The sequence below is a fragment of the Triticum urartu genome, chromosome 7 (genome assembly GCF_003073215.2).
Source record: "Triticum urartu cultivar G1812 chromosome 7, Tu2.1, whole genome shotgun sequence".
In the NCBI taxonomy this organism is placed as follows: Eukaryota; Viridiplantae; Streptophyta; class Magnoliopsida; order Poales; family Poaceae; genus Triticum; species Triticum urartu.
The window spans coordinates 615,289,014-615,316,399 of NC_053028.1; the positions used below are offsets into that span (position 1 = coordinate 615,289,014).

At 48.8% G+C, this 27,386-nt stretch overlaps 3 protein-coding genes across 4 annotated transcripts; 1 reads left to right on the plus strand and 2 right to left on the minus strand.

Moving 5' to 3' along the window:
• The first annotated feature begins 17,209 nt into the window (after positions 1-17,209).
• On the plus strand, positions 17,210-18,125 carry LOC125522774. Its single transcript, XM_048687807.1, has one exon. The coding sequence runs from the start codon at positions 17,329-17,331 to the stop codon at positions 17,944-17,946; it is 618 nt and encodes a 205-aa protein (XP_048543764.1). The 5' UTR covers positions 17,210-17,328; the 3' UTR covers positions 17,947-18,125.
• Positions 18,126-18,855: 730 nt separating this feature from the next.
• LOC125522772 (polyol transporter 5-like) lies at positions 18,856-21,006 on the minus strand. Of its 2 annotated transcripts, none has more exons than XM_048687805.1 (3): positions 20,745-21,006; positions 20,318-20,664; positions 18,856-20,219 (listed from the first exon to the last, which is right to left on the minus strand). In XM_048687805.1, exons 1-3 carry the CDS (start codon positions 20,872-20,874, stop codon positions 19,275-19,277), a joined length of 1,422 nt encoding a protein of 473 aa, XP_048543762.1. In that variant the 5' UTR covers positions 20,875-21,006; the 3' UTR covers positions 18,856-19,274. The 2 variants fall into 2 exon arrangements, with proteins under 2 accessions (XP_048543762.1, XP_048543763.1); XM_048687806.1 differs by having other exon boundaries at positions 20,741-20,881.
• Positions 21,007-23,363: 2,357 nt separating this feature from the next.
• On the minus strand, positions 23,364-25,505 carry LOC125522583 (heat shock 70 kDa protein BIP5-like). The gene has a single exon (XM_048687633.1). It carries the CDS (start codon positions 25,492-25,494, stop codon positions 23,488-23,490), a length of 2,007 nt encoding a protein of 668 aa, XP_048543590.1. The 5' UTR covers positions 25,495-25,505; the 3' UTR covers positions 23,364-23,487.
• Between the last annotated feature and the right edge of the window lie 1,881 nt (positions 25,506-27,386).

Below are 27,386 nucleotides of genomic sequence, written 5' to 3' on the forward strand. Positions count from 1 at the left end.
ACACCAAGCCGTGTGCCGGCAACCCCGTCCCCTCTAGTTTATCCTCCGTCCTAGTTTTCGTAGTGCTTAGGCGAAGCCCTGCGGAGATTGTTCTTCACCAACACCGTCACCACGATGTCATGCTGCCGGAACTCATCTACTACTTCGCCCCTCTTGCTGGATCGAGAAGTCGAGGACGTCACCGAGCCGAACGTGTGCAGAACTCGGAGGTGTCGTGCTTTCGGTACTTGGATCGGTCGGATCGTGAAGACGTACGACTACATCAACCGCGTTGATATAACGCTTCCGTGAACGGTCTACAAGGGTATGTAGACAACACTCTCCGCTCTCGTTGCTATGCATCACCATGATCCTGCGTGTGCGGAGGAAATTTTTGAAATTTCTACGTTCTCCAACAGGCGGATCTTACCCAGCTTCAGGGCTCTCTGTGGAGATAACACCCCTACTGCTGCTCTGCGGGGTCTCCGCATGGTCACTAGATCGACAAGTAGCTACAAGAGGCTCCTTGAGCTGTTCGGTGAAAGGATGAAGAAGGGCAAGGCTAGCCCGCTTCTCCTCTTGATCTGGTGTCTAAAACTACTAAAAGGGGATCTCGCCTGCATGGGTGCCCTGGGGGGGTTTATATAGGCCTACCCCCCAGGGGTACAATGGTAATCCGGCTGGGCGTGGGCCCTAGCCGTTTGTGTCTATGCTCGCCGGCTTCTCCGTCGACCGATGGGGACCGCCGACTGGTGGACCCTGCCGGCTGTCGGCCTTCTGGTCGACAGGCCGGTCCCACCGCTCAGGGGTCTTGTCGGAGGCTGGTTACTGTTGCCTCGCCTTTGGTGACGACGGCTTTTTCGTGGTAAGCATGGCTACAGTGCTGCCGCCGGGCGGCTTATCACTGTAGCCTTACCTCGTCTTATCTTCTTAATGAGGCGCCTGCTTCGAGGGAGTGGACTAGCCGGCTATTGGGAGTCGGCCATACCCCAGGCCGACTGGGGGAGGCCTGGCTGCCTTTAGGCATCTCCTTGACTGAGGGGGCCCGCCACCCATGGGTCGTACTGACAGCTCGCCGTGGGTGACGTCATGGCCAACATGGCAACAGTTCCGCGCCGGACGGGTGATGGCCGCCCCGTACGGTGCACTGTGGTCATGCGCGTCCCAGGATTCGGGGGTGGCAGGCTTCACTGTAGCCACGCCCCGTCTCATCGTCGTTATGTGGGTGCAGACTTTGAGGGCACGATCTTGGCCGCCTGCTGGGGGCCCGGCTTCTTGGAGTCGGCCTTCTCGTGGCCTGCTTTTTGGAGCCTGCCCTCTCGTGGTTTTCTTCACGAGGATTTAGGGCTGGGCCGCCTTCGTGCAGCCGGCCTGAGAGGTAGTCAGCTGGGGGAAGGCGGCCCCACGTCTTGGATGCTTGAAGGCTCGATCGGCCTATAATTTTTCTGAAGAGCCAGGGGGAGCCGGCTAGGCTACCCGTGGTCATTTACTCCGACACACACTTGTGCTTCAGACGGCCCGAGAGGAGGCGGCAGCAAGGACGCGGCCGCATGACGCCAACCGGGATGAAGACCGGGATTGCGCAAAGCGCGTGCACGAGTGCCGCGGAAGCCGATGGGAACACTTACTCAAGTCGGTTGTGCTATTTTTTCGAAAAGGGTGGACTCCCCGGCCTCTGCATCAGACTGATGCATACGGCCATCTTATTAACCCAAAAAATAGTGTCAACATGGTTCCAAGGTCTCCAAAAATTAAAAAAGCAAAGAAAGCTCACACAGATCCATAAAGGGCTAGAAACACCAACTAGCCATGATAAGACGCCACAACCGGCTGGCTATAAATAAATAGGTAAACTAGATGCCTATCCTATTACATGACCGACATCCAAACCGGTTGAAGATATCCCGAGCTACCATCTCCCAGCGGAAAGATCCAGTAACCAAATGCTCCCTGGCCTCCGTCGGAGTGAGTAGCGATCATGAACGGATCAGTGCCGTAGTTCGGAATATAACCTGCAAAAAATGAATACATGATATTCTGTTAAAAACCAAATCATTTCTGCAAGTCCAGATAGTCCACAGCAACGCGCAAACCCCAACCCGAATGTGTTTCGCTAAGTCAGGCTCAATCCCATTCAGCCATGTCCCAAATAACGCGTTTACAGAATTCGGTGGTTTGATATTAAAAGCAATGTGAACCGTCTGCCAAAGGACTTTGGCCAACGGGCAATCAAAAAAGAGGTGCATGATTGTCTCATCCCGATCACAGAAACTACACCTAGTAGGTCCTATCCAATTACGCTTTATCAAATTGTCCTTGGTAAAATAATTTGTTTATGGACAAACCACATAAACACTTTTATTTTCAAAGGAACTTTGACATACCAAACATGCTTGGAAGTAGGAATGGAGTTCGAATTAATAACATCAATGTACATTGATTTAACTGTGAATACTCCAGACTTAGTCAGTTTCCAGCGTAATTCATCGGGTTGTTGGGAAAGCTGGACCTCCATCAGTCTCCTAACTAGACGGAGCCATTCTTCCCAACGATTGCCCACCAGCGTCCGTCGGAACTGAATATTAAGGGGGATATATTGAAATACCGAAGCAACGAACACCTCACGTCGTTGAACAATACGATACAAAGACGGATATTGGATGGCCAAGGGTGTCTCGCCGAGCCAAGTATCCTCCCAGAAACGTGTGCTAGTGTTGTTGCCAATAACAAACTTCATCCTATTAAACAAAGATTGTTTGACTTTCATCAGTCCTTTCCAGAAAGGTGAATCAGTCGGCCTAACTATAACCTGGGACAAAGTTTTTGTCTGAAGGTACTTGCTGCGAAGGATTTGAGCCCACATGGCATCATTCTCCGATGAGAGCTTCCACAGCCACTTGATAAGAAGGCATCTGTTCTTAACTTTGAGGTTCTCTATACCAAGACCCCCTTGGTCTTTCGGTCTACAGATGATATCCCATTTAGCAAGCCGGTATTTTCTTTTAAGCTCATCACCCTGCCAAAAGAACCGTGATCGATAGAAGTCCAGTCTCTTCCGAACACCAACTGGGACCTCAGAGAATGATAGGAGAAACATAGGCATACTCGTGAGCACCGAGTTAATCAGGATTAATCGGCCTCCGTATGACATTAACTTACCCTTCCAGCAACTCGGTTTCTTCTCAAATCGGTCCTCGATGCACTTCCATTCTCTGTTTGTCAGCCTACGATGGTGGATTGGAATACCTAGGTAAGAGAAAGGTAACTCTCCCAACTCGCACCCAAACAATTGCCTATAAGCCTCCTGTTCGTCTTTGACTCTACCAAAACAGAACAACTCGCTCTTATTAAAGTTAATCTTTAACCCGGTCAATTGTTCAAATAGGCATAACACCAGCTTCATATTTCTCGCATTGGCCAAGTCATGCTCCATAAAGATAATCGTATCATCAGCGTACTGAAGTATGGAAACACCTCCATCAACAAGATAAGGTACCAATCCACCTACTTGACCATTTTCCTTAGCCCTTCCTATTAAAATTGCTAACATATCCACCACAATGTTAAACAGGATAGGGGACATCGGATCTCCTTGTCTTAGGCCTTTATGTGTCTGGAAGTAATGACCTATGTTGTCATTTACTTTAATTCCCACACTACCTTTTTGCGTAAATGATTCAACATGTCGGTGCCAGGCTTCATCAAAACCTTTCATACGCAATGACTGTTGGAGAAATGGCCATTTGACCTTATCGTACGCTTTCACGAAATCCACCTTAAAAATTTACTCCATCTAATTTTTTGGAATGGATTTCATGGAGCGTTTCATGTAGGACTACCACCCCTTCAAGGATATTTCTGTCCGGCATGAAAGCAGTTTGGGACTGTTGCACCACAGAATGCGCAATCTGTGTGAGCCTATTAGTCCCGACCTTGGTGAAGATTTTGAAACTAACATTGAGGAGGCATATCGGTCTGAATTGCTCAATCCTCACAGCATCCGTTTTCTTAGGAAGCAGTGTGATAGTTCCAAAATTCAAGTGAAATAAGTGAAGCTGTCCCGAGAACAGATCATGGAACATAGGTAGTAAATCCCCCTTAATAATGTGCCAGCACATTTTATAGAACTCGGCCGGGAACCCATCCGGTCCGGGAGCCTTATTGTTTTTCATCTGTGCAATAGCATCAAACACCTCCTTCTCAGAGAACGGTGCAACCAGAATATCATTTTCGGCAGCCGATAGTTGAGGCACATCCTCTGTCCTAGACTCGTCGAGGGACACACAATTATCCTCCGGCGGTCCAAATAACTGCTTGTAATACTCGGTAATATATGTTTTTAGGTTGTCCTGTCCTAAAATCGTGCCCTCATCTTGTTCAAGTTGAAAAATTCGCTTCTTTCGGTGCTTGCCATTAGCTATTAAATGAAAGAATTGAGTATTCACGTCCCCTTGGACCACTTTGCGGACTTTAGCTCGCAAAGTCCACTTCATTTCTTCTTCGCGGAGCAGTTCTTTCAACCTCTTCTCCGCCTTAGTTTTAACATGAAGCTCAGCTGGCAACAAAATCGTAGATTCGGCCTTTATGTCTAGGGCATGTATAAGAGAAAGGAGCCTATCCTTTTCAATCTTATACACACCACTGAGGTGCTTAGCCCAACCCTATAAGAAGCTTCTCAAGTGCCTAATCTTATTATGCCAATGCTCGACCGCAGTCGTACCTCCTGCACCTCTATCCCATTCCCTGGCAATTAGGTCCAAGAACCCCTCGCATTCGAACCATGACATCTCGAAAGAAAAGGTGTTTTTGTTACCCACGTGGTTCGGCTCCCCTGAATCCACGAACAAGGGTGTGTGATCGGATATTCCCCTCAAGAGAGCTTGCATCGTAACCAGAGGGAACTTTTGTTCCCACTCCACGCTTGCGAGAGCTCGATCAAGTTTTTCATAAGTTGGGTTTGGCAAAGCATTAGCCCAGGTAAACTTTCTACCAGAAAGATCTATCTCCCTCAGATCCAAGCTTTCAATAATGGTGTTGAACATAAACGACCATCTGCCGTCAAAGTTACCATTATGCTTCTCCTCTCTCCTCCTAATGATATTGAAATCACCTCCAACTAAAAGTGAAAACTGTTCCGACCCACAGATTCGAACAAGGTCCGCCAGAAACTCTGGTTTAAACTCAGGCTGTGCGGCACCATAAACCGCCACCAAAGCCCAGTTGAAACCATCTATTTTAGACCTGACTCGAAACTTCACCGCGAAGTCGCCCATCACTACACTTCGGACTTCAAGCGAATCGCATCTCACGCCAAGTAAGATACCACCCGATCTTCCTCGCAGAGGGAGGCAATGCCAATTGAAATCAATATCACCCACAAGAGAAGACAGAAACTGGGGCGCAAAGTTTTCTCTACCAGTCTCCGATAAAGCAATGAAGTCCAGACGCTGCTCTAAAGCTGCCTCAGCAAGAAACCTTCTTTTAGCCAAGTCCTTTAGACCTATGCTATTCTAAAAGATTCCTTTCATATTTCGTCATGGAATTTTTTTAGTAGTTCGAATTCTAGCACTCCTACGAACTGCGGAATCGGGATAGATCTTCCGTTTCCACTTGCGCTTTGGTTTACTAGGTTCTGACGCCCGGTCCTCATAACCGGGTTCAACTATACTACCACCATCATTCTCTAGGGGCACATCATCGTCCTCGGACTCATGAATGGGGGGTGCTAGATCCGCACACAGATTATGGAGCACTCGAACCCCCCTCCCTAACGCATCAATATCAACATCATTCATTGGTTTAACCGTTGCAAGATTACGAATAGTCTCTAAGGCACGCTCCGCCTCCAAATCTAACAGATCATTCACCGAATTGGTATCTCACATTCAGTAGCTCCTAGTGAAACTCTTAATTGGTTTGCATTATTTATAATCTCCTTATTAGAAAAATACAATAAAGAATTAGATATGTTGACGGACATACCAATAGAGATTGCAGCATCCTAAAGCTTGGCCGCCCTCATAGCGCACCGATGCTGCATATCATCCACCTCCAAGAGCTCATGGATGCGAGCACTCATCCGTCTTCACTATATGCTAGTTGTTTGTATCTATTGTCATCCGATATGTGGTACTACCTCTGTAAAGAAATATTAAAGCGTTTATAGATCACTAAGTAATCATCTAAACGCTCTAATATTTCTTTATAGAGAGTAATAATTAAGCATTGTATAGTAACTTCATGTGAGTACGTGTCCCGGCCACCGTTCATACACCTTCCCTGAGTTATGAAGCACCAAAAAGTTCACAACTGATCGGTCTACCATCTTCGGTCAGTATCCTTACCTAGGAAGAGCAAATTTGGTTTCTTCTACGTTTCAGACTTTCCGTTTACCACACCTTATCATATCCGTCCATGGGAGTGTACTGGGCATGATGGATACGGGGCGATGGCTTGGCTCAGCTAGCTACAGATTTAGAGCAGCTTCATCCGATTGAGACATTGCCTCAAGAAAAAAAAAAGCGAGACATCAAACAAAAAGGAACTGAAGTTGTCTTCTTCCTTTGCCCTGCTCCCCTTCTACTCTGAATCCTCTGCTCTCCATGGCTGCTCTCCACAAGCTGCAAGTATCCCTCGGTGGCAGCTCTCCACAAACTGTATTTATTTCCTCCACCTTCTGTTTAACGAAGTTATGGCCCCGGGCTGTGGCTGTGACACACCTCTCTGCATCCCCATCAATGTTTTGGTACCCATTAACACAGAAATTTGGCCCTACCATTTAAGATCTATGTGCACCCCATGTCCTTAAAAGGAGCCCCCATTCTTCCTTCCCACTCATTCCACACACGTCCTTGCGAAGATACCGTTTAAAATCATCGTCTTGCATGCGATGGGAAGTTCAAAATCTTTGGCTTTATGATCTTCCTGATCCTACATATCAATATAATCTCCTTATTTATAAACCCCGTTCAAAATCTTTGGCTTTATAATTTGTGCATGTGCTCGGACTCGGAGGAATAGGAGGAGTGGGGAAGTTCACTATATCCATGCCACTTAGTATATCATGAATGAAAGAATGAAGATCTCTGAGCTAGCATCTAGAAGTCTGCTCTATCTTCTGTGCTGGAAAGGAATTATAAAAATAGTCTCGGCGAAGATCTGGGAAATGTACGGGGTTCCCGCGTCTGGAAATATATCTTAATTATATATTGTTTGCAAAGTTTTGAACGTCCGTACTCATTATTATTTGATTTATGTGATACAAAATGACAATATTAAGTAAATATTTGTAAACAAGAAACTAATTTGTAGCATACTTTGACAACATGTTTGAGCAATAATATATGACATGCAAGTTACATTAAGCACACCATCAAATTCGTATATGGAAGGAACTTGTAAAATATAATTTTCACATTAGACAACTCATATACTCCCTTCGTTCCTAAATGTAAGTCTTTTTAGAGATTTCAATAAGGACTACATACGGATGCATATAGACATATTTTAGAGTGTAGATTCATTCATTTTGCTTCGTATGTAGCCCGCATTGAAATCTCTAAAAAGACTTATATTTAGGAACAGAGGAAGTATTATTAATCTTATCAATAGTCAAAGGCAACCTCGAACAATGCATTAGGCCATATATATATGGAAGGAGAGAGTACTTCCGTTCGTTCACAAATACTCCCTCCGTTTTTATTTAGTTCGCATATTAGCTTTGGTCAAAGTCAAGCTTTACAAACTTTGACCAAATTTATGTACAAAAATATTAAGATATACAATAACAAATCAACAACATTAGATTTATTATTAAATGTACTTTCACATCGTATAGATTTATTATGATAAATGTCTATATTGTTTTCTATAAACTTGATCAAACTTTACGAAGTTTGACTTCAGTCAACTTTAATATGCAAAGTAAATAAAAACAGAGGGAGTATAAGATGTTTTGAACACACTGACACGTGTCTATATACATCTGATGCATGCAAAAAGTTAGAACGTTTTATATTTGTGAACGGAGGGAGTAAATAAAGCCCAACTGTTTATAAATGTATACGTGTACACAAATACTATATACATGTACACATCTGAGCTTGCGACGTCACTGACTTCAATTGCAAGCAAAGGTCGAGAGCAATGTAGATTCTATTTTGCAGGCACGTATCTTTCCTATCAACGTCCCTCATGTTCAACTCGCAGAGCGTCTGCGTCTGTGTTTGGAAAACCCCGGCTAGATCGTTTCTCAACAAGTTGCTGAAAGCAAACTCAGCTACATCGACGTAGGCTAAGCTATTGCCACAAACCATGTCGACAGGCCGTATGACTTCTTCGCAGCCTACGCGTCATGATTTTGACCGACACGCTCTTCTGTGTGATCGCGACTGTACGTAGCACCGCGCAGCTAACTCATTCAGTGCATCTAGTTTCTCCGGCGCTACTATCTGTGCGTATGGGTGTGAGAGAGAGGGGCTGTTTTCCAGAACATTTGTATCTTTCCATGTTCTTTTCGACTTTGTTAATTCAAAACCTGTCTCCGTCTCGAGCTTCCTCTCTAGAATGATCCATATATGTAAATAGTCATGCACTAGCTAGCTGGAGTAGTAGCTAGGCACACAGTGATGCTTTGACGATGTTTCGCCAACCCATCGTTTCCTGTCGCTAGTTAATTTGGTTCAGTGGAGCAACCGGTAGGTATATACCAACTACAAATTCCTTTACGTCGTTAGTGCAGTGACGGATATGCTTCTTTTTCTTAGCCAGCAAGGAAATATCTGATTTCTAATTAATTTTTTGCGAATAATTTTTAATTAATTACCGCCAAGGAAATATCGGATATGTTGGCAAAAAAAGATCTTCTATGAAACCATTAAGTATGACACTTCACGTTGTTGTTTTAACATGTGGGGAGCAAGGTAGTCAGAGTCGGGATTCGGAGTCGGATCGATTTTTCTTAGATAAAATCGAGTCGTAGTATCGAGTCGTGGAATCGAGGATTCTACTAGATTTACTCAAAGAAGATATTTTGTATACACAGAAGAAATTTATATGGGTTCTATAGAGTTTTAAGACTAAATATGAAGCAAAGACGTACACATCAATGCTAGTTCTATTCCACTTCTTTTTATGGCTAACCTACTATTAGCTTGGATGTGTGGAACATATATGAGAGTCAAATATATATAGAACATTGAAATCTTCGACGCACAAAATTTACTTATGAGTTTTTTAGAATACGTGAATAACCGATCACTTTTATATCCACCCTGTAGTGCTTAACCTTGAAAGGTCTTGCTCTCCTTCTCTGATTAATCTTGACACATCCTCCTTCCCACGCCAATTTCATTTGTCAACAAGTCTGATCCTCAATTTTGATCTAGGTTTTGAGAGCCAGATCAAAGGTGTCAGCGCCTGAGCATTTGGGCTTGGGAGGGGAATAAAGGGCCATGAGGTATGTGAAAATGGTTTGGATAATGGCATACTATTCTTCTACAACTAAACAAACGGCTTAGATAAAGTAGTAGAATCGGACATAGTCCATACCATAGTCGGGATTCTACAGTTTTGTACATGATTCTATGATTTGGATCGCGACTCAACATGGATTCTACCTGATCTGGATTCATAGTGTGACTTGGATCGACATGGTTCCGTAGGGTCGTGAAGTCATAGGATTCTAGGATCGAGTCGGGACTCTGACTACCTTGGTGGGGAGTATAAAACACGAGACTTAATTAAAAATATCAAGTCTCATACTAAACTTCGATACACATGATCCCATGTAGATTAAACTCTACAAGCCGCCCTCGTTGTAAAAAAAAAATTCAACTATGGTTGAACTCAAAGAATCTGAAGCTTAACGTCAATCGACGATCAACATACTCTGAAGCAGCATAAAAGAACTTTTTCGTTTGAATTTTCATCAAAGAACTTCAGAAAGCCAAATCTTTGTAACAGCATTCCTACGTACCGTCGAGATCAAAACTTCACAATTAGAAGAGTCACAACATGAGCGTCTAGTAATTAAAGCTCTCTAATCACTCTGCATAACGCCGCAATTCACCATATGCACTAATCATACCTGCATGTACTCATATATTTGCTCATAATGCCACTTTACGGGAACATGTACACAAGAAAAATTTATGCTACACGATCACACCTAGAAATACTATGCCGATGAGGAGTAGCGATCAAACCCGCCACCTAACATAGCAGCGGAAGCAAAATAAGTTGGTGTAGCGTGAAAACTCCCGCAATTAGGTTATACCTCCCAGCTGTGATAATTTTTTCGAGACGATCCATTGATCTAGTGTTGAAGTAGACAACCCCTCCAAGGTATCATGTTCCATATATAGTAGTAATCCGCCATTACTCTGACGTCCAGAAAGAAGAGCTCCGGGGAAATTAGAGTGATAAATAAGCCTAGAAACGTTTTCATCTAATTAGCAGTCTAATCTTGTTAGACCAAAAAGAGCGGGATTAGAGCTCGTCTGATTAGAAGTCTAAAGTTCTAGACAAATTCGATTGGTATTAGAGTGTAGCTATGTGGAGTAGATCCCCTTGCGATTTGGTGTGTCTCAAGGGGGGTCTCTCCCCACGTATATATAGATCGGAAAGGGCGAAGGGGCAACCCGACCCCTTTCATCCATCTTTGGGGGGGGGGGGGGGGAAGGCGCTACCTTTTCGGCCTTTAGGCCAACTTGGGCATGTCTTTTAGGGTTGGCCCAAGAAGGACGTCTCTCCCATAAAATATTTTGTTTTCAGACATGTTATACCTTTTGCAGAATACCCTAAACCCTCCCGGAGCCAATGGGAATACTCACGGATTAATTCGGAACAATTTTGGTGCTTATTTTCTCAGGTTTTAGTTCTTGTCTTAATTATTACCCATTAAGCACTTGAAGACACAAGGAGGGAGGTCCAAACCGAGCATATGGTACATTGTCGTGGCGGTCATTGTCGAATTGACAAGAATCAGCCGCTGCGCATGAGGAGGTTGTCCTTCCAGGTTGGGATGTGGTTGGTGACGTAATCTATGAGGGGTTTTGCAGTTCCGTGCAGGGCATCACCGCAACTGCCAAAGGGAGATCAAGGTATTTAATCAGGAATTCTCGCCATGGACTGACGAGCTTCGCGAGATCCAAGCTCGGGTAATGAATCGGCGAGAGTTAACTCTTGGCCAAATTGCAACGTAGGCATGAGGCATCCCCGAAGCATGTCAGGAGCTCCATCGTCACAGTCACCTCATCTAGTGCAGGCCGAGGGAACAGGAACATTACAATGCAAGGTGTTATTGCACAAAAAGAAAAGTGTAATCGAAACAAGTGCAAAACTAGAAGAGTAACATGAAAATGGTGACTGAAAGTTCTGAAAAAGTGACCCAAACTTACACAAGTATTTTAAGTCACAAAAGTAACTGAAACTTCACAGAACAAAATGAGTTAAACACATTTGCACACACACAAAAAAGGCTGAAAAAACAAAATAGCTCCTGCATTTTAGTACTATTTATAAATTTAGGAGTGTCTAGTTAATACAAGTCCATGCTGCTTTAAATTCATCAATCAATCATCATCTACAACATGGTGAATCAATGCTGATTTTCACAGCTCTCTCATTGCATTTGTATGATAGTTATATTCAATTGGGTGAAGGCACTTATCCACCCTCTCCCTCGTCCCCTAGCTAATAAGTAATCGACACTTCTAGTGCTACAATGTCCATAAGAAGAAGAAAGTGTTCTGTGTTGCTAGTTGTGCTTGTGCAAGCATGGGGAAGATATCCGTGGAAATTGGTGCGAGGTTTGACATGTTGAGACACAAGAATACATGGGAGTAGGAGGTAGCAGGAAACTTAATGTGTGCCCAAAAAGAAAGAAGTGTCGCAAAAATGAAGGATTTTGGGAAGCAATTAGATTTTGAGCTGCAAGCACTGGAGCTGCAGGTGGACGAACTGTGAACTGCATGAACTGCAAGTATGTAGTTGTTTGACCCCTATTTTGAGGATGTTTGAGTATGCCACAGGATCGTATTTGCAAATGCTATGAAGCTGGAGGTTTGAGGATGTTTCAGGACGTTTCGATGACTAGTGTGTGCAATGGGTTTACTAGGCGTGCTTGGACTCGCATCCCTTCATTTTTGTCTGTTGTAATCTCAGTACATTATATCTCTGTTGTGATTTTTAATGAAAAGAGGATTAGCCTAGTTTAAAAAGGAAATGTTATTCAGCAAGAGCTTATTGGCCCCCAGGAGCGTCCTCCTCGTGACTCACCTATTTTGATCCCTACAATGAGGTCGTCTGAGTATGTAAGACCTACTGTGCTTATAGCTTCTTTACTTTGGTTAGAAGCTCACAACACAAGCAATAAAAAGTTCATAGTTGTATTAAGGTCATCTATAGGATCTGTCTTGGATCGGATAACATTGTGTTATTTTGAATTTGGGGTGGCCGGTAGAAATAAGTTTAGATGGGGAAGAATTTTTTTGTCTTTGAATTTTCTATGTATGGTCAGTTGTGTGTGTAACTAATACAATTAATTACTTTTTAATCAGCTATATTGGAGACTAACTGGAATAAGCATTGCTGGCATAGGCGGTTTAGCATTGAAACCGCCCTCAACAGTCCTTATCGCATGCAAATGTAAACGCACAACCGTAGCCCTTATCCACGAATCACAGCTACCGGATCTGCCACAGGGTGGCAGGTACGGGGCGTGGCTTCCTATGTCCACCATTAACCGATGGAGGGAGTGGCGGAGGGTGAGCTCCTTCTCATCCACCACTGCCAGGAGCTCCTGCTTAACATTGTCGGATTCCCCCGACCCCTCCGGCAATGGCGGTCGAAGTAGTCCATGAAAACGATGGCTAGTGGGCGTATCGAGACTGGAGTTTGGGGTGAAGCGGCGATGAGAGGATAGAATGAGGAAAGGGAGGACCGAAGGGAATTTATGTTGGATTTGGGATGGACTTGAGTGTCAAGGCGACGTATCGGACATGTCTAGATAGCCTCATTTCTTCCCCATATATGATCTGGGTTAGGAGTTGGATAGTCCAGACATTTGACAAAACTCTGAGAGTCATCTTCGAAAGACTCAGAGGGCATTTTTGTGTCCCAACATGTCTGGACTATTCCCCTGGACATATGGAGAAGAAATAGGCTTCGCCCTTGGACATTGCCCAGGCGGGTTGCGCTGCTCGGGGCCTAATGGCCTCATACGTTGTAATATTGCACTCATGCCCCGCCTCCTGCACTCCCACAGAACACCATTGGACACCATCTCCTAGCACCACCACTTGAGGACGGAAGGATAGATTCTGGATGGACAATGCTACACCTAGGGAATAATAGGTGGAATACATGTCAAAATCTACAGGCTGATGTGCCTTTACCTGATTGAAAATAGGGTGCATAAGAGGCCCACCCTAAAATTCGGGGGAGGGGGTAGCATTTTTTTATCCCGCAGATATCAGCTAGATTCAAACAGATTTGAGTTTCTTCTTCTTCTTCTTCTTCTTCTTTGTCACGATTCCCTGCTTCCTATCTGATGATACAAGGAATTCTGGATGAAATTGGTGGATGTCAATTGGGATGGTTGGATGCTTGGTGTGCATTCAATAATACCCATGAATACCATGAATACATGGAAATCTGGTTAAGCACATTGCTTCATTTGCTTTCATTTTTGGTCAGAACATTGACACCTTAGAATGTATGGCCCTTAGTTCAGCAAATAGTTTACTTTATGTAGGGCCATCAAGGCTCAAGAACTGAAAAATCATAGTCTATAGTGGTTAATAAAAACAAGGGTGTGGCTAGATCTCAGTCAAGTGACATAACGTATAAAAAGAAAGAAAGAAATAATTTATTTTTTTGCACAAATCTTCATGTAAGAAGTCGCAAATATAGCTTCGACTGAGATAGTCTCAGTCGACTGAGATTTAACAATCCCATAAAAGAAAATATAAGTACCAGCCCGATAGGTGTCTCTTTTATTCGAGCTTCAACGAGGTTGTGATTCTGGCCAATGGTTTTCTCTATCGAAAAACATTTGGCATACGTCCGTTTGTAATTATATTTTTTTGAAATGGATCTGTTTGTCATTGATCTCATGAAAGGGATTGGTAAGACGCCGACATCTGAATTATGTTCTACCCTCTTCATTTCTTTTCACGTTGTACACACCTCAGCTGTCACACAGGTATTTGCTTTTCCTTTCTTTCTTCACTACGTGCAAAAATACAATCCCGTTCAACTTCATTTATCTTAGTGAATCATCCCATGCAACTTCTTTTATCCCGTGCAGAACATCTCAGGCTTGCAAGTTGCATAGACGCTGTTGTGTGTGGATCTCTTGGTAGCATGCGTATGGGTTAGAAGGTGAGACTTTATCTTGTACGGCGTTTGGTATAGAATGTAATAATGTAGTTGGATGTATCCTTAGGGCATCTTCAATGCTAACCCCTAAAATGGACATGGGATCCGCCTGCTCCCTCCGTCCCTCCGGCCACCTCCAAAACTGTACCAGTGCCTCCACCGCCACACCGCACCAGTGCCTCGTGCAAGTCGCCCGCCACCGCCACCGAGCGGAAGATGCAGCCGCGCCGCGAGCCAAGGAGCAAGATGGGTTTCCTTGGCATTTGGCTGCAGCAGTCCGGCTGCTACGCCGCCGAGCTGACGTGCGACAGGGAGCAACATTGTCTCTAGATGTTCAACATGGTGGAGCTCGCTACATGTGCTTTCGACGTTGCGTGTTGGAGGCTCGGCCGGCTGAAGTGCAAGATGAATTTTCTTGAAGTTGAATCCTGAAAGGTGGCGGAGTTATCAATCCAGATGTGAACATCATGCCCCGAAAGGAGAAGAGGGAAACTCGTATCGTCCTGGATTAGCTCAACACCTTTGAGAGTGATGAGGCGGCCATGGCGAGGTTCGTTGTGGAGTATGAGGTTCTTTGCACATTGCAAAAAGGCGAAAGAGCAGGAAGACGAGGGTGGCACCTCAAGGGCGATCAAGGAGGACAACACGGATGATGACATTGATTTGGTTGACCTTTCGCGCGCTAGTGATGAGGATGACGAGTAGTTATCTATAGTGTTTGTAGTGTGTCTGTAGGAATCAATCATCCTATGTTTAAGTTTACATGTTTAAAACTTTGAATGTTTGGATGTTTGGATTGAAGTATGCAATGATCAAGTTTAAGTTTGCATGTTAACTTTGTATGTTTGGATGTTTGAATTAATGTATGCAATGATCAAGTTTTAGTTGGCATGTTTTAGGTGCTCTATTTAAATCATCCGTTAGAGTAGTGGTGCCCTATAACTGCTTTTGAGAGCATCTACAGCCGGGCGCCTCAAACTCGGCTCATACACCCAGGCGGGCCGCCCGGTCACGGTTCGGCCGCAAAATTTTGACCCAGACAGGCACCTCAAACGATCCTCAAATGCCCGGGCTGACCGGCACACCTCATATCCAGCCCAAATATGGATCGGATATGGGGGCGCCCGGCAAGCCCACCACGTTGGACCCGGCCCACGCTGGCCCACCCGACCCCACATATATTTCTCCACGTCTGCTAGCCGGATCAAACCCTAGCCACTTCACTTCAGTCCCCTTCACTCCCCTCCACCACCCAAACTCGTCTCTGGCATGTCGGGCAACGATCCGAGTCCTTCACCTCTAGATCAGTTGACCCCGAGCTCATCCCACGTGGACCCGAGGAGGAGATGGCCGTCAGGCTTGCGCTCCACCATCCCCGGGAGGAGCCTGTGCCCGGCAGCGCTCGGACTCCTTCGGTCGGGAATCCATTGTGTCTGTCTAAATGGTGCATGGATCCGACGCTAGGGCAGCCGCCGTCGCTGCCTCATCGGAGGCGGTGCGGTCCGTCTGGTGTCCGAGTGCGGTGGCGGACGCATAACCCCTCCATTGGCGCACTGAGGCCATGGACCCACCGTGGGCGTCGTCCGACGCAAACATCGTGCGTCGTTCCAGGCGTGCGCGACAGCGGACATGGGGCGTGGCGGTTGCGCTCGCTGTGGTGGACGTCGGCGAGGCAGAGTCGCATTCTCCGGTGCCCCGTACAGTACACCAGTCCGGGCGCCACAACCGCGTTGTGGTGGATGTGGCCGACACGTCCCAGGACAGATCCATCATCAATCTGACATCCACCGGCACCCAAAGGGTTCTGGGCTCCGACGAGGAAGATTAGGGCATGGGAGACAACGACGCATTGAGTCCCGTGAGCCGGCTCGTGTTCCATGCCCTAATCTACCTTGCCGGCGGCCGGACCAAGACTCTGAGGGGTGCAGCCGGCCATTGGACATGGCCACGGCGGAGCCGGACGAGCGGGGAGCGGCACCGGACGAAGCTCCGCTCAAAGATCGCTGCGTTGCATGTAATAATATGGATTTGAGGTATCCGGATGTGGGATGCATTTTTTGAGGCGTGACTGGTCACTGTCCGCGGATGCGTCCGGACGCGTCCACATGCGTTTGAGAGGTCGGATCTGCCAAGTCTGGCTGTAGATGCTTTGAGTGCCCTATTTTACACGATGCAAAAATCGAAAAGATTCTATTTTTAGGGGCATATATTTTTTATCAATATCACTCGGGTTCAACTCCTAAACTTGACACATATGCTTGTATTTTTTTCTGAATTTACTTTCAGACTTTATAACGTTGGTGGAAGAGGAATATCCCTCGAGGTGCTCATACGGTGTACGTGCGTGCGTGCGTAACGTGCGTTCATTTGTTGGAGTCTAAACTGTTGCCACAAACCTTGGCCGACAGGGCCAATATGGACTCGTCCGCAGCCGGCGCGTCATGATTTTGACGGGCACGCCCCTTCTACGGCTGATCGCGACTGTACGTACTCGTGGTAGCACCGTCCAACGCGCTAACTCATTCACTGCATCTTATTTCTGCGGTACCACGGACACGTAACGTGCGCGTATGGCATGCATGAATTTGGACCGCCCTAAGTATTCGATCAGTGCACTACTACTAGCTAGCTTAATGTGATGTTTCCCCAACGCTTTGTCTTTTCCCGCTAATTAACTTGGTCTACTAGTGGAGCAACCCATAGGTATACCCACTACGAATTCTTCTACGTCATCAGTGCAGTGACAGATATGTTTCTTTTTCTTAGCCAGCAAGGAAATATCTCATTATTTAATTAAGACAGCCAGAAAAATATCTGATTTTTGTCTATATATACTTGGCCGGGCGGCTAGACCAATAGATAGTATCCTTTCCTTGCTCCAGAGCCCAGGCAATAGAGGCATCCAGTGCACCTGAACCACTAGCTACCTAGCTAGCTACATCGGCAAGTCGGCAGAGCTCGTGATCAATGGGGGTCAAGCTCACGCTCCCGCCGGCGGCACTGATCTCCCAGGTGGCCAAGCTGAGCTCCCTCCTCGCCCTCCTCCTCCTCGCGCTGCTGCTGCCCGTCTTCCTCAGGGTCGCCTACGGCTACCTCCTCTTCAACGGCATCGTCCTCGCGCTCGGCATCCAGGCCTTCGTCGGCGGCGGCGGCGCTTCCATCGCCGACGACAAAGACCGGCAAGGGTCTCCGAGTGCCGGTCAGGCCGTCGAGGCCTCGCCGTTCCAGAGGGCTGGAGCTGAATCAGTCCGTCCCGACGACCGGACGGCGGTTGCGGGTGATCGTGTCGTGGTGCCTGCCTTTGTGGTGACTAATATCATCGAGCTGAAGACGAAGACCAAGGAGGTGGTGCTGAAGGTGCTCAAGAAGTGCCCGTCGACGGCGAGCATCTTCTTCCTCAGCTCGCTGAACGGCGGCCAGCAAGCCGGCGGAGAGGAAAAGGCACGCCAGGAGGAGGAGGAGGAGGAGGAAGATTGTGAAGTCGACATGGACGGGGACGTGAAGATGAGTCGGGAGGAGCTGTTTGCCAACACGGAGAGGTTCATCGGCAACTTCCGCAGGGAGCTCAGCATGCAGAGACAGTAGCACTACTCCAAGCTAGCATAGATATTTTGGCTTAGCTTTTTCTTATTATTTTTCTTTAGTTCGTTGCGTCATGTTATATAGGAGTATGTGTAGGGGGACACGTCCTTAGTCCACGCGTCTGTAACCCTGTTCATAGGCTTTGGATCTTCGGTGACTTTAGGTCTTCAAAATTGACATGATCTCAACTGTTACTAGCACCCACGATGACGTAGATGGAGCGCCAGCCGAGGTGCACCGGCAGGCCGGCCAAGGCGGCGTAGTTAGCTGGACGTGTTGCCGAGAAGGATATGCCGACGCTGATAAATATCCGGCCAAAGTATAATACTATCCAGAATTCCAGAGACGTTAAAACTCCAGCACAAGTCAAATCGAGTCATGTCCATGAAACCCGCCACAGACGTACGTGGAGCAACGACGACGGCACGCTGCGCGGGGGCGGCGGTGGGATCTTGGCGTTGTAGACCGGCACGACGACGAGCGAACACCATGCCGATGCCAAAAGCGTGCAGCCACAAGGGCCTCGACTACGTGTTGGTATAGAGCAGTGTGTTTAGTTTAGGTTTTTGAAATTAACATCATCTTCCTTTCAAATAAAACAGAAATTACATCATCTTTACTATTATTAGGTAATCCCCAACGTGGACCCTCTAACCATCCGCAACCATTTGATCCGGACGTGTTCTATCATCCAACACGGTCATGTATCGGTCTGCTCCGCGGTCCGGACGTCATTTTCTTGCAAACCAAAAGGCAAAGGGAGCTTTGCAGGTGTCCAAACCGTTGTCACGCACACATCTGATTATCTTGGACCATACAAACCGTACCCTCACATGTGCTCTTTCCCTTCCAAAGCAGTCAGTTACCACTCGACATGAGTGATGAGCTATCTCAAAAACAATGAAATTGACATGATCTCAACTCTTACTAGCCTCTCAATTATGTCGGGCAATCTTCAAAGAAAGTGAATGCTGATGGCAAAGCCAACATGTGACACAATTGTTATTAGTCGTTGTTTCTTCACACTCTAGAAGCACCCCCGATGACGTGCATGGAGCACCAGCCGAGGTGCACCGGCAGGCCGGCCAAGGTGGCCGAGAAGGATGCCGACGGTTGATAAATATCCGGCAAAAGTATAATACTATCAAGAGACGTTTAAACTCCACAAGTCAAATCGAGTCCTGGCCACGAAACCCGGCATGGACGGCGGTGGGATCTTGGCGTTGTAGACCGGCGCGACGATTACGGCGAACCCCATGCGGATGCAGGTGACAAATCGTGGCTGTCTGCGCCAATATTTTCAGCTCTCAAGGAGTGAGTGGACACGTCCGTCATTTGGCGAAGAGGGCCTCCATATCCTCCAAGCTCCGGCCCCTCGTCTCCGGCAGCCGCAGGTGCACGAACACGCACGCCGTCGCCGCCACGCCGGCATAAAGGAAGAAGCACCCAGGCATCGTTATCCACCCGGCGAGGGATATGAACGACATGCTCACCGCCCCGCACGTCAGCCGGTTGACCGCCATGCCGAGGCCCGCGCCCTGCGCGCGCAGCCGCAGCGGCATGATCTCCGCGGCGTACGTGGACGCGAGCGGCCCGAACCCGACGGAGAACGCCGCCACGAACGCCATCACGGACGCCACGGACGCGGCTGCGCTTGCCGACGATGTCTCGCGGACGCAGAGCGTGAGCGCCAGAGCGGTGAAGGACACCGCGACGCCGCCGGCGCTGGCCAGCAGGAGCGGGCGCCGGCCTACGCGGTCGACCAGGAGCATGGCCACGAAGATGAAGCACGTCTTGACGACCCCGACGGCCACGGTGGCGCCTAGTATGGAGCTAGTCGCGGACATGCCGGCCTTGTTAAACACCAGCGGGCTGTACAGAACGACGGCGTCGATGCCGGACGCCTCCTGGAAGAAGTGCAGCCCGACAACGCATATGAGGATTCGCCTGACTGTCGCCGACGGCCGGACGATCAGCTCCTGCCACACGGAGCCAGCAGCCTGCGGCGCATCAAAGGCCCGCTTTATGTCCTCGAGGCGGACGTCGGCCTCCTCGGCGGTGTCGGAGGTGCGCCAGAGCACCGCGCGCGCCTCGGCGTGGCGTCCGCGCATGGCGAGCCATCGAGGCGACTCCGGCATGGCGAGCACCCCCACGGCTAGGAGCACGGGCGGGAGCACCCCGATGGCGTACATGATGCGCCAGGCGAGGTGCGCCGGCAGGCCGGCCAAGGCGTAGTTGGACGTGTAGCCGAGAAGGATGCCGACGTTGATAAAAATCTGGCCAATGCATAATACCAAGAAGAACAGATTAAGCTCCTTCATCACCAGTCAAATCGAACCCTGTTCCTGTCCATGAGACGCCGGCACATACGTACGTCGAGCAGCGACGAGAGCACGCCACGCGTGGACGGCGGCGAGATCTCGGCGTTGTAGACCGGCGCGACGACGAGGGTGAGCCCCATGCCGATGCTGGTGACGAAGCGCGCAGCCATGAGCGCCGCGTAGCCGCCGCCAAGGGACATGGCGAGCGCGCCGGCCGTGAGGAAGGCGTTGGCGACCACAAGCGTGACGCGGCGGCCCAGGAGGTCGGCCGTCCAGCCGGAGAAGAGGATGGACGCGAGCATGAACACGTTCATGGACCCCGCGAGCAGCTCGACCTGCGTGTCGGTGAGGCCCAGGTCCTCGCGGATGAAGAGCTCCGCGCCGCTCATCAAGGCGAGATCTGCAGTGGAGGCACACGATCACGCGGCAGAGCATCGGTGACGTACAAATTCGAGCCATGGACGACGGCGACTCACGTACTGTAGCCCGTGACGATTGTGGTCATGGAGGCGAGCGTGACGCAGGCGAAGGCGTACATGTTCCGCCGTGGCTTCTCAAGCACGGCGAGCAGCTTCGTGGTGGTGGCTTCGGCGGCTGCATCGTGCGTCATGGCGCCGCCCTGTTTCCTCGCCGGCCCCAGGTTCTGCTTCAGCCACACCTTTTTCCTTAAAGAGATCTACAACTTGGTGCACTTGCAGAAGACGACGAGCAAGCTAGCCGGTGAGATCCATCAGCTACCCCACAGATTTCATTCAGTGTGGCTAGTTTTTATTTGTCTCTTACCTCGTGGAAATGACAGGTGATTGTCACTTTGTTTTTTGATAAACGACAGGTGATTGTCACCCAATTAACGCGAGGCAGACAGACCTGCTTAGATCTTGGTTCTCGACAGAAATAAATCAACCTTTGGATGGCCCGTTGTCCTTTGTTACTTGTTTTATATATAAAACAGTTCAAGGCGAGTAAATTACTCAAAACCATCACATTTGTCCGTTGAGCAGCGACGAGAGCACGCCGCGCGTGGACGGCGGAGCGATCTCGACGTTGTAGGCCGGCGCGGCGACGAGGGTGAAACCCATGCCGATGCTGATGATGAAGCATGCAACCATCAGGCCGGCGTAGCTGCCGCCGAGGGACAAGGCGAGCGCGCCGGCCATAAAGAAGGCGTTGGCTGTCACAAGCGTGGCGCGGCGGCCCAAGAAGTCGGACGTCCAGCCGGAGAAGAGGATGGACACGAGCATGAACACGTTCTTGGACACTTACTAATGGATGCCAATGGATTATTCCTATGTGTACACATCCTTCAAACATATTGCCTAGTTAAGAACTATCTATAAAATGTTGCCCACGGACTTAGTTTCCCACTACCTCCTATTCCAAGTATTCTTTGTCACAAGTGAAGAACATGCATCAATTTCTATGAACATATAAGAGGACAACTGGTACTTCTATCTATAAAAACATGTTTGTTTTGATTTCTCAACACTACAGGTGAGGACTATTTATCAACCAACACATGAAGGTGTGAGAGAGTAGGTGTGGCCGAAGTGCCTCACCAACTGAACAATCATGCAATTAATGATTTGAAACTTTCATTTACTTATATGACACCTTGAACTTCTATAAGTGCTCGCGCAATCCGCTGCCTAAACTCTAACATATATACTGCCCCGTAGCCTTGTAAAACCACTAAAAACTTCTTAAAATGGTCTGAGATTATTTTTCCTTTTATTCTATTAAACTATTGTTACTCATAATGGTGGTAAAACTTGTTTTTCGGATGCTTCCTACCACTATAGGTTTACCAAGGCTAAATGCTACAAGGTGCTAGGCTTCCTTTGCTAGCATTTTTTTGTCCCTTTCATCTAAGACAAGCGACCAGTATGAATAAATCTCACAAGTGTGCCAATAGGATGAGCCAATCTAAATTGTACTCCTTTCATAAAAAAATATAGGAGCATTTAGATCACTCAAGTATTTGACCTAAACGCTTTTATATTTGTTTACATAGAAAGTAGAACTTAACACAAATGATACTTTCGAGGGACATGATTTTTCGGACGGAGGGAGTACTAGTAGTGACTTCACTTTTTTACTTTATCGGAACAACATTAGTGTCATTAATCAACACGTGTAGTAAAGACAAAAGAGTAGCACAATCATTCCAACTTGTGTCATGGTGTCGTGAGATGTCTTCGGCTAATAGTACCAGCCAACATCCATCTGGAGCACACTAGTTTTCTACTACCTCTTTACTCTACGAACTTGACAAGAAACTTGCATCAATTTTCACGGAAGTCTTCAGTATGCTTAGCTAGCCAGCATCTTTCTTTAATAAAATATTTATTGTGAATTCAGCACATTAGAAATGGTGATTATTTTATGAACCAAGAGAGATCTTGTACAGTACAAAGGCATATGATAATAATGCACACGCATGCACGCACGCACAGGATTTGGCGCCATTTAAAGAACACGGTATGCGAAAATCAAGGCAAACAACAATTTGTCAAGAAATCTTTATAGTAGTGGTTAGTTTGTGACAAATCAGCGTATTCATTACTGCTAAATGTGTGAGCAAGAACCCATGACAATATGATGTGCATTGATTTTCAAGGGTATATATATCTGCGTAAATAAGAGGTGGCTGAAGCGCCCACTTGTGTCTTCCTCCGTGTAGTTATGGTGCATGTGGTGCTAGGAGAACACCATCGGCCATAACATCAAGAAACTGACGAGTTTTTTTATAAACATAATATACATACACGGGTGCTCACATGTACTCATCCTTGTGAAGGCATGCACGTATATATATACTATCATTATAAGCATTTTCGAGAGAATGAGCCTACAGGTTTTGATATTGACAAAGGCACTATAGACATCTCACTATTAACAGAAACATCGCCTCTCACTAAAAGAAGAATCCGCAGGTGGTTTGATATCATATGGTGGGCTAGGATACAACCCCCCCCCCCCCCCCCCCCCCCCCTAACCATCCAATAGATGTTGATTCTCAATCAACTAGAGTTCATCAATTCCAACAATAACTCATAAATAAAGGATTAGTTATAAACCAATGAGTACGTCATAAAATCATTGTATCACAACTTTATATTATACTAGGAAAGAATGCAATGCAAACGTGCATATGTACATATATTTGTAGGGCAAAAATAAAAGAAACTAGTAAATACTATATGATCTAACAAGTTGCACGTGCCTAGAGTTCGTCATGATCGTCGTCGTCCTCAGTCGTGTGGTCATTTGGTGCGCCTCCAGACCTCTGGTACACCGCCGTGATGATAGGGTTGCAGACGTCCTCCAGCTCCCGGAGCTTCTCATCGTAGTCCTCCTTCTCCGCCTCTGCATTGTCATCGAGCCACTCGTTCACCTCCCTCACCGCATCCTGGACCTTCTCCTTCTCATCCCTCCCCATGGCATCGGCCATCTTGCTGTCGACGGTGTTCTTGATGCTGTACACGTATGTCTCTAGCTTGTTCCGAGCGTCGACCCGCTCCTTGAGCTTGCGATCCGCCTCGGCGAACTCCTCCGCCTCGCGCACCATCCGGTCGATGTCCTCCTGGCTATGCCGACGGCCCTCGTTGGTGATGGTGATCTTCTCCGACTTGCCGGTGCCCTTGTCCGCCGCCTTGACGTGCAGGATGCCGTTCACGTCCACCTCGAACGTCACCTCGATCTGCGGCGTGCCCCTCGGAGCCGGCGGGATCCCGGAGAGGTCGAACTTGCCGAGGAGCCTGTTGTCCTTGGTCATGCTCCGCTCGCCCTCGTAGACCTTGATGGACACGGTGGTCTGCTTGTCCTGGTACGTGGTGAACACCTGCGCCTTCTTCGTCGGCACCACCGTGTTCCTCGGGATCAGCTTGGTCATGACACCGCCGACCGTCTCCATGCCTAGTGTGAGCGGCGCGACGTCGAGCAGGATCATGGTTTTGGTGTTGTCGTCGACGTGCCCGCTCACGATGCTGGCCTGCACGGCGGCGCCGTACGCGACGGCCTCGTCGGGGTTGACCCCCTTGTTGGGCTCCTTGCCGTCGAAGTAGTCCTTGAGGAGCTGCTGCACCTTGGGAATCCTGGTGCTGCCACCGACGAGCACGGTCTCGTCGATGTCGGCCTTGCTTAGCCCGGCGTCGGCCATGGCCTTCTTCACGGGCACCATCGTCTTGCGGAAAAGGTCGGCGTTGAGCTCCTCGAACCGTGCCCTGGTGAGAGGCTCCGAGAAGTCGACGCCGTCAAAGAGCGATTCGATCTCGACGCGCACCTGGTGCTGGTTGCTGAGGGCACGCTTGGCGCGCTCGCACTCCCGGCGCAGCTTGCCCAGCGCGCGCAGGTCGCCGGCGATGTCCCGGCCGTGCTTCCGCTTGATGAGCTTGATGAAGTAGTCCATGAGGCGCTGGTCGAAATCCTCACCGCCTAGGTGCGTGTCGCCGTTGGTGGCCAGGACCTCGAAGACGCCATTGTCGATGGAGAGCACGCTGACGTCAAAGGTGCCGCCGCCGAGGTCGAACACCAGGACGTTCTTTTCGGGCCCCTTCTCGTCGATGCCGTAGGCGATGGCCGCGGCTGTGGGCTCGTTGACGATGCGGATGACGTTGAGCCCGGCGATGACGCCGGCGTCCTTGGTGGCCTGGCGCTGCGCGTCGTTGAAGTAGGCCGGCACGGTGACGACGGCGTGGGTGACCTTCTCGCCGAGGTAGGCCTCGGCGGTCTCCTTCATCCTGGTAAGCACCATGGCGCTGACCTCCTCGGGGCTGAAGACGCGCACGTCGCCGTCCTTGACCTGCACCTGGATGTGCGGCTTGCCCTTGCGGTCGACGACGGAGTAGGGCAGCAGCTTGATGTCCCGCTGCACGACGGCGTCGGCGAAGCCCCGGCCGATGAGGCGCTTGGCGTCGTAGATGGTGCGCTCCGGGTTGGCGGCCGCCTGGTTCTTGGCGGCCTCGCCGATGAGGCGCTCGCCTCCGTCGGTGAAGGCGACCCAGGAGGGCGTGATCCGGTTGCCCTGGTCGTTGGCGATGATCTCGACGCGGCCGTTCCGGTAGACGCCGACGCACGAGTAGGTGGTGCCGAGGTCGATGCCGATGACCGTGCCCGTGCTGCCGCCTTCCGTGGGCGCAGCGGCGGAAGCAGCTGGGATCGCGACAAGCAACGCCGCGACGAGCGCCGCCAGCATCCACATGGACGACGCGCGAGCGCGAGCGCGAGCCATGTCGATTGATCTGTTTTGCTTTGGTTTGCTTTGGTGGAGAAGAGGAGGCCGTCGTATGTATTTATTGCGTTCGTGCGTGCTGCGTAAGGAGGAATCGGAGGCGGTCACCGACTCCAGTTTAAACTTGGACGCGTCACGCTGGTGATCTCAGCCGTGAGTTCTGCCGATCTGACGGTTAACAAGATGCCTTGACGTGTTGATGCGAAGGCACACGTATACATGTCGTTCCCGCCTCGATCGATGATAAAGGAGCGTCGATTTTTTTAGCAACTATAGGAACGTCGATGTGTGTTTAGTTGTTTATGGGCCTTTTCACGGCCTTCTGTTTATTCAAATGTGGGCCTCATGAAAGCTTTTTATTTACTAACACAAATGCTCGTGCGTTGCAACCGGAAAGATAATTAACGTGTGCCCATGAAATTGTCTGCCTGAGCGGTACAACGGCATGAGTATAGTGCCACCTAATGACCAGGGGCGGAGCCAGGGGGACGAGCAGGGGCCTGGCCCCCCCCCCCCCCCCCCAACGATCAATAATTTTACTAGAAGCAACTAGTAATTATCAACAAGATTTGATCAATATACGTATCCGGCCCCCTCTATACTCGAATCCTGGCTCCGCCACTGCTAACGGCGACAAATAGATGTACACCGGGATTTTGAAGAAAATCATTTATTCAACCGTGCATTAGTCATGAAAGAATCCTTAACACCGATGATAAGGAACACTTCTTCATAATTCTAAAATTATTATGCAAAAATTATTGCATCAGTAACTATCCATGCACTTGTTAGAATACATTGTATAGAGATGGGAGAGTAGTTTAAACTTTGTACTTCTGTTAAACCTCCTGTAATTGAACGGATTGATCTCCTCTTTCTCTCGATCGATCCCTTCCTTGTAAGCCACGACATGCTCTCTATATAATACAATATGGCCCAGACGAAGGGTTCTACGCTTCCCAATTCATCTCACATGGTAACAGAGCCTCTTCCTCAATAGGTTAGGAATAGATCGCATCTAGCTACCGCAGCGACCGAGCAGCATGTCCACCACCACCACCGCCATGGCGGCCAGCACCATGGGTACGCTCACCACATCATCATCATCCCCTTTTGCCTCCTCTTCCTCCACCTCCACCAACACCTCCCTGCTCGGATCGCCACCCCAAAAGAAGCTCTCGCGGGGCAACTTCCTGCTCTGGAAAGCCATTGTGCTGCCCCAGATCAAGGGGGCCCAGATGGAACATCACCTCAACGCGCACAGCCCGCCACCGCCGGCCACGCTCACCATCACCAAGGACGGCAAGGACGAACAGGTAGTCAACTTCGCACGATCCCTCTGGTATGCACAGCAGCAGTAGCTCCAAGGATTCTTGATGGGATCCCTATCCCGCGAGATCCTCGCACAGGTCGCAACGCTCTCGACGCCGGCCGAAGTATGGAGTGCTATCCATGCCATGTTTGCTGCTCAAAGCCAAGCTCAAGCAATCAACACGCGCATTGAGCTCACGAATATTCAAAAAGGTAACATGTCTATGGTAGAATACCTTGGAAAAATCAAAAGCCTCACCGATGAAGTCGCCTGCACCGCCGCCGCGCTCTCCGATCCAGAGATCGTGTCCAAAATCCTCGCCGGCCTCGACATGGACTACAACCCTGTGGTCTCCGCCCTCACCGCTTGGGTGGAGCCGATCACCATTCAGGAGCCGTACAGTCAGCTCTTGAGCTTCGACACCCGCCTCAGCCTTTTTCACGGCGCCAACATGCGGCAGTCCTTCGCCAACTCTGTCTCCCGTGGGCGCGGTCACCAGGGGCAACGCAGCGACGGCCGTGGGCGCGACAACGCCGACTACTCCAACAACGGCAACGCTGGCTACACCACCACCGGCGGT

What these genes read in the sequence shown, in the direction of transcription:
- LOC125522774 (XM_048687807.1), top strand. Translation starts at nt 17,329, where the DNA reads ATGGGGGTCAAGCTCACGCTCCCGCCGGCGGCACTGATCTCCCAGGTG.
- LOC125522772 (XM_048687805.1), bottom strand. Translation starts at nt 20,874, where the DNA reads ATGACGCACGATGCAGCCGCCGAAGCCACCACCACGAAGCTGCTCGCC. An exon ending in CACAATCGTCACGGGCTACA is followed by an intron (nt 20,665 to 20,744) that starts GTACGTGAGTCG and finishes CCTCCACTGCAG; the next exon opens with ATCTCGCCTTGATGAGCGGC. An exon ending in TGCTCTCGTCGCTGCTCGAC is followed by an intron (nt 20,220 to 20,317) that starts GTACGTATGTGC and finishes TGCATTGGCCAG; the next exon opens with ATTTTTATCAACGTCGGCAT.
- LOC125522583 (XM_048687633.1), bottom strand. Translation starts at nt 25,494, where the DNA reads ATGGCTCGCGCTCGCGCTCGCGCGTCGTCCATGTGGATGCTGGCGGCG.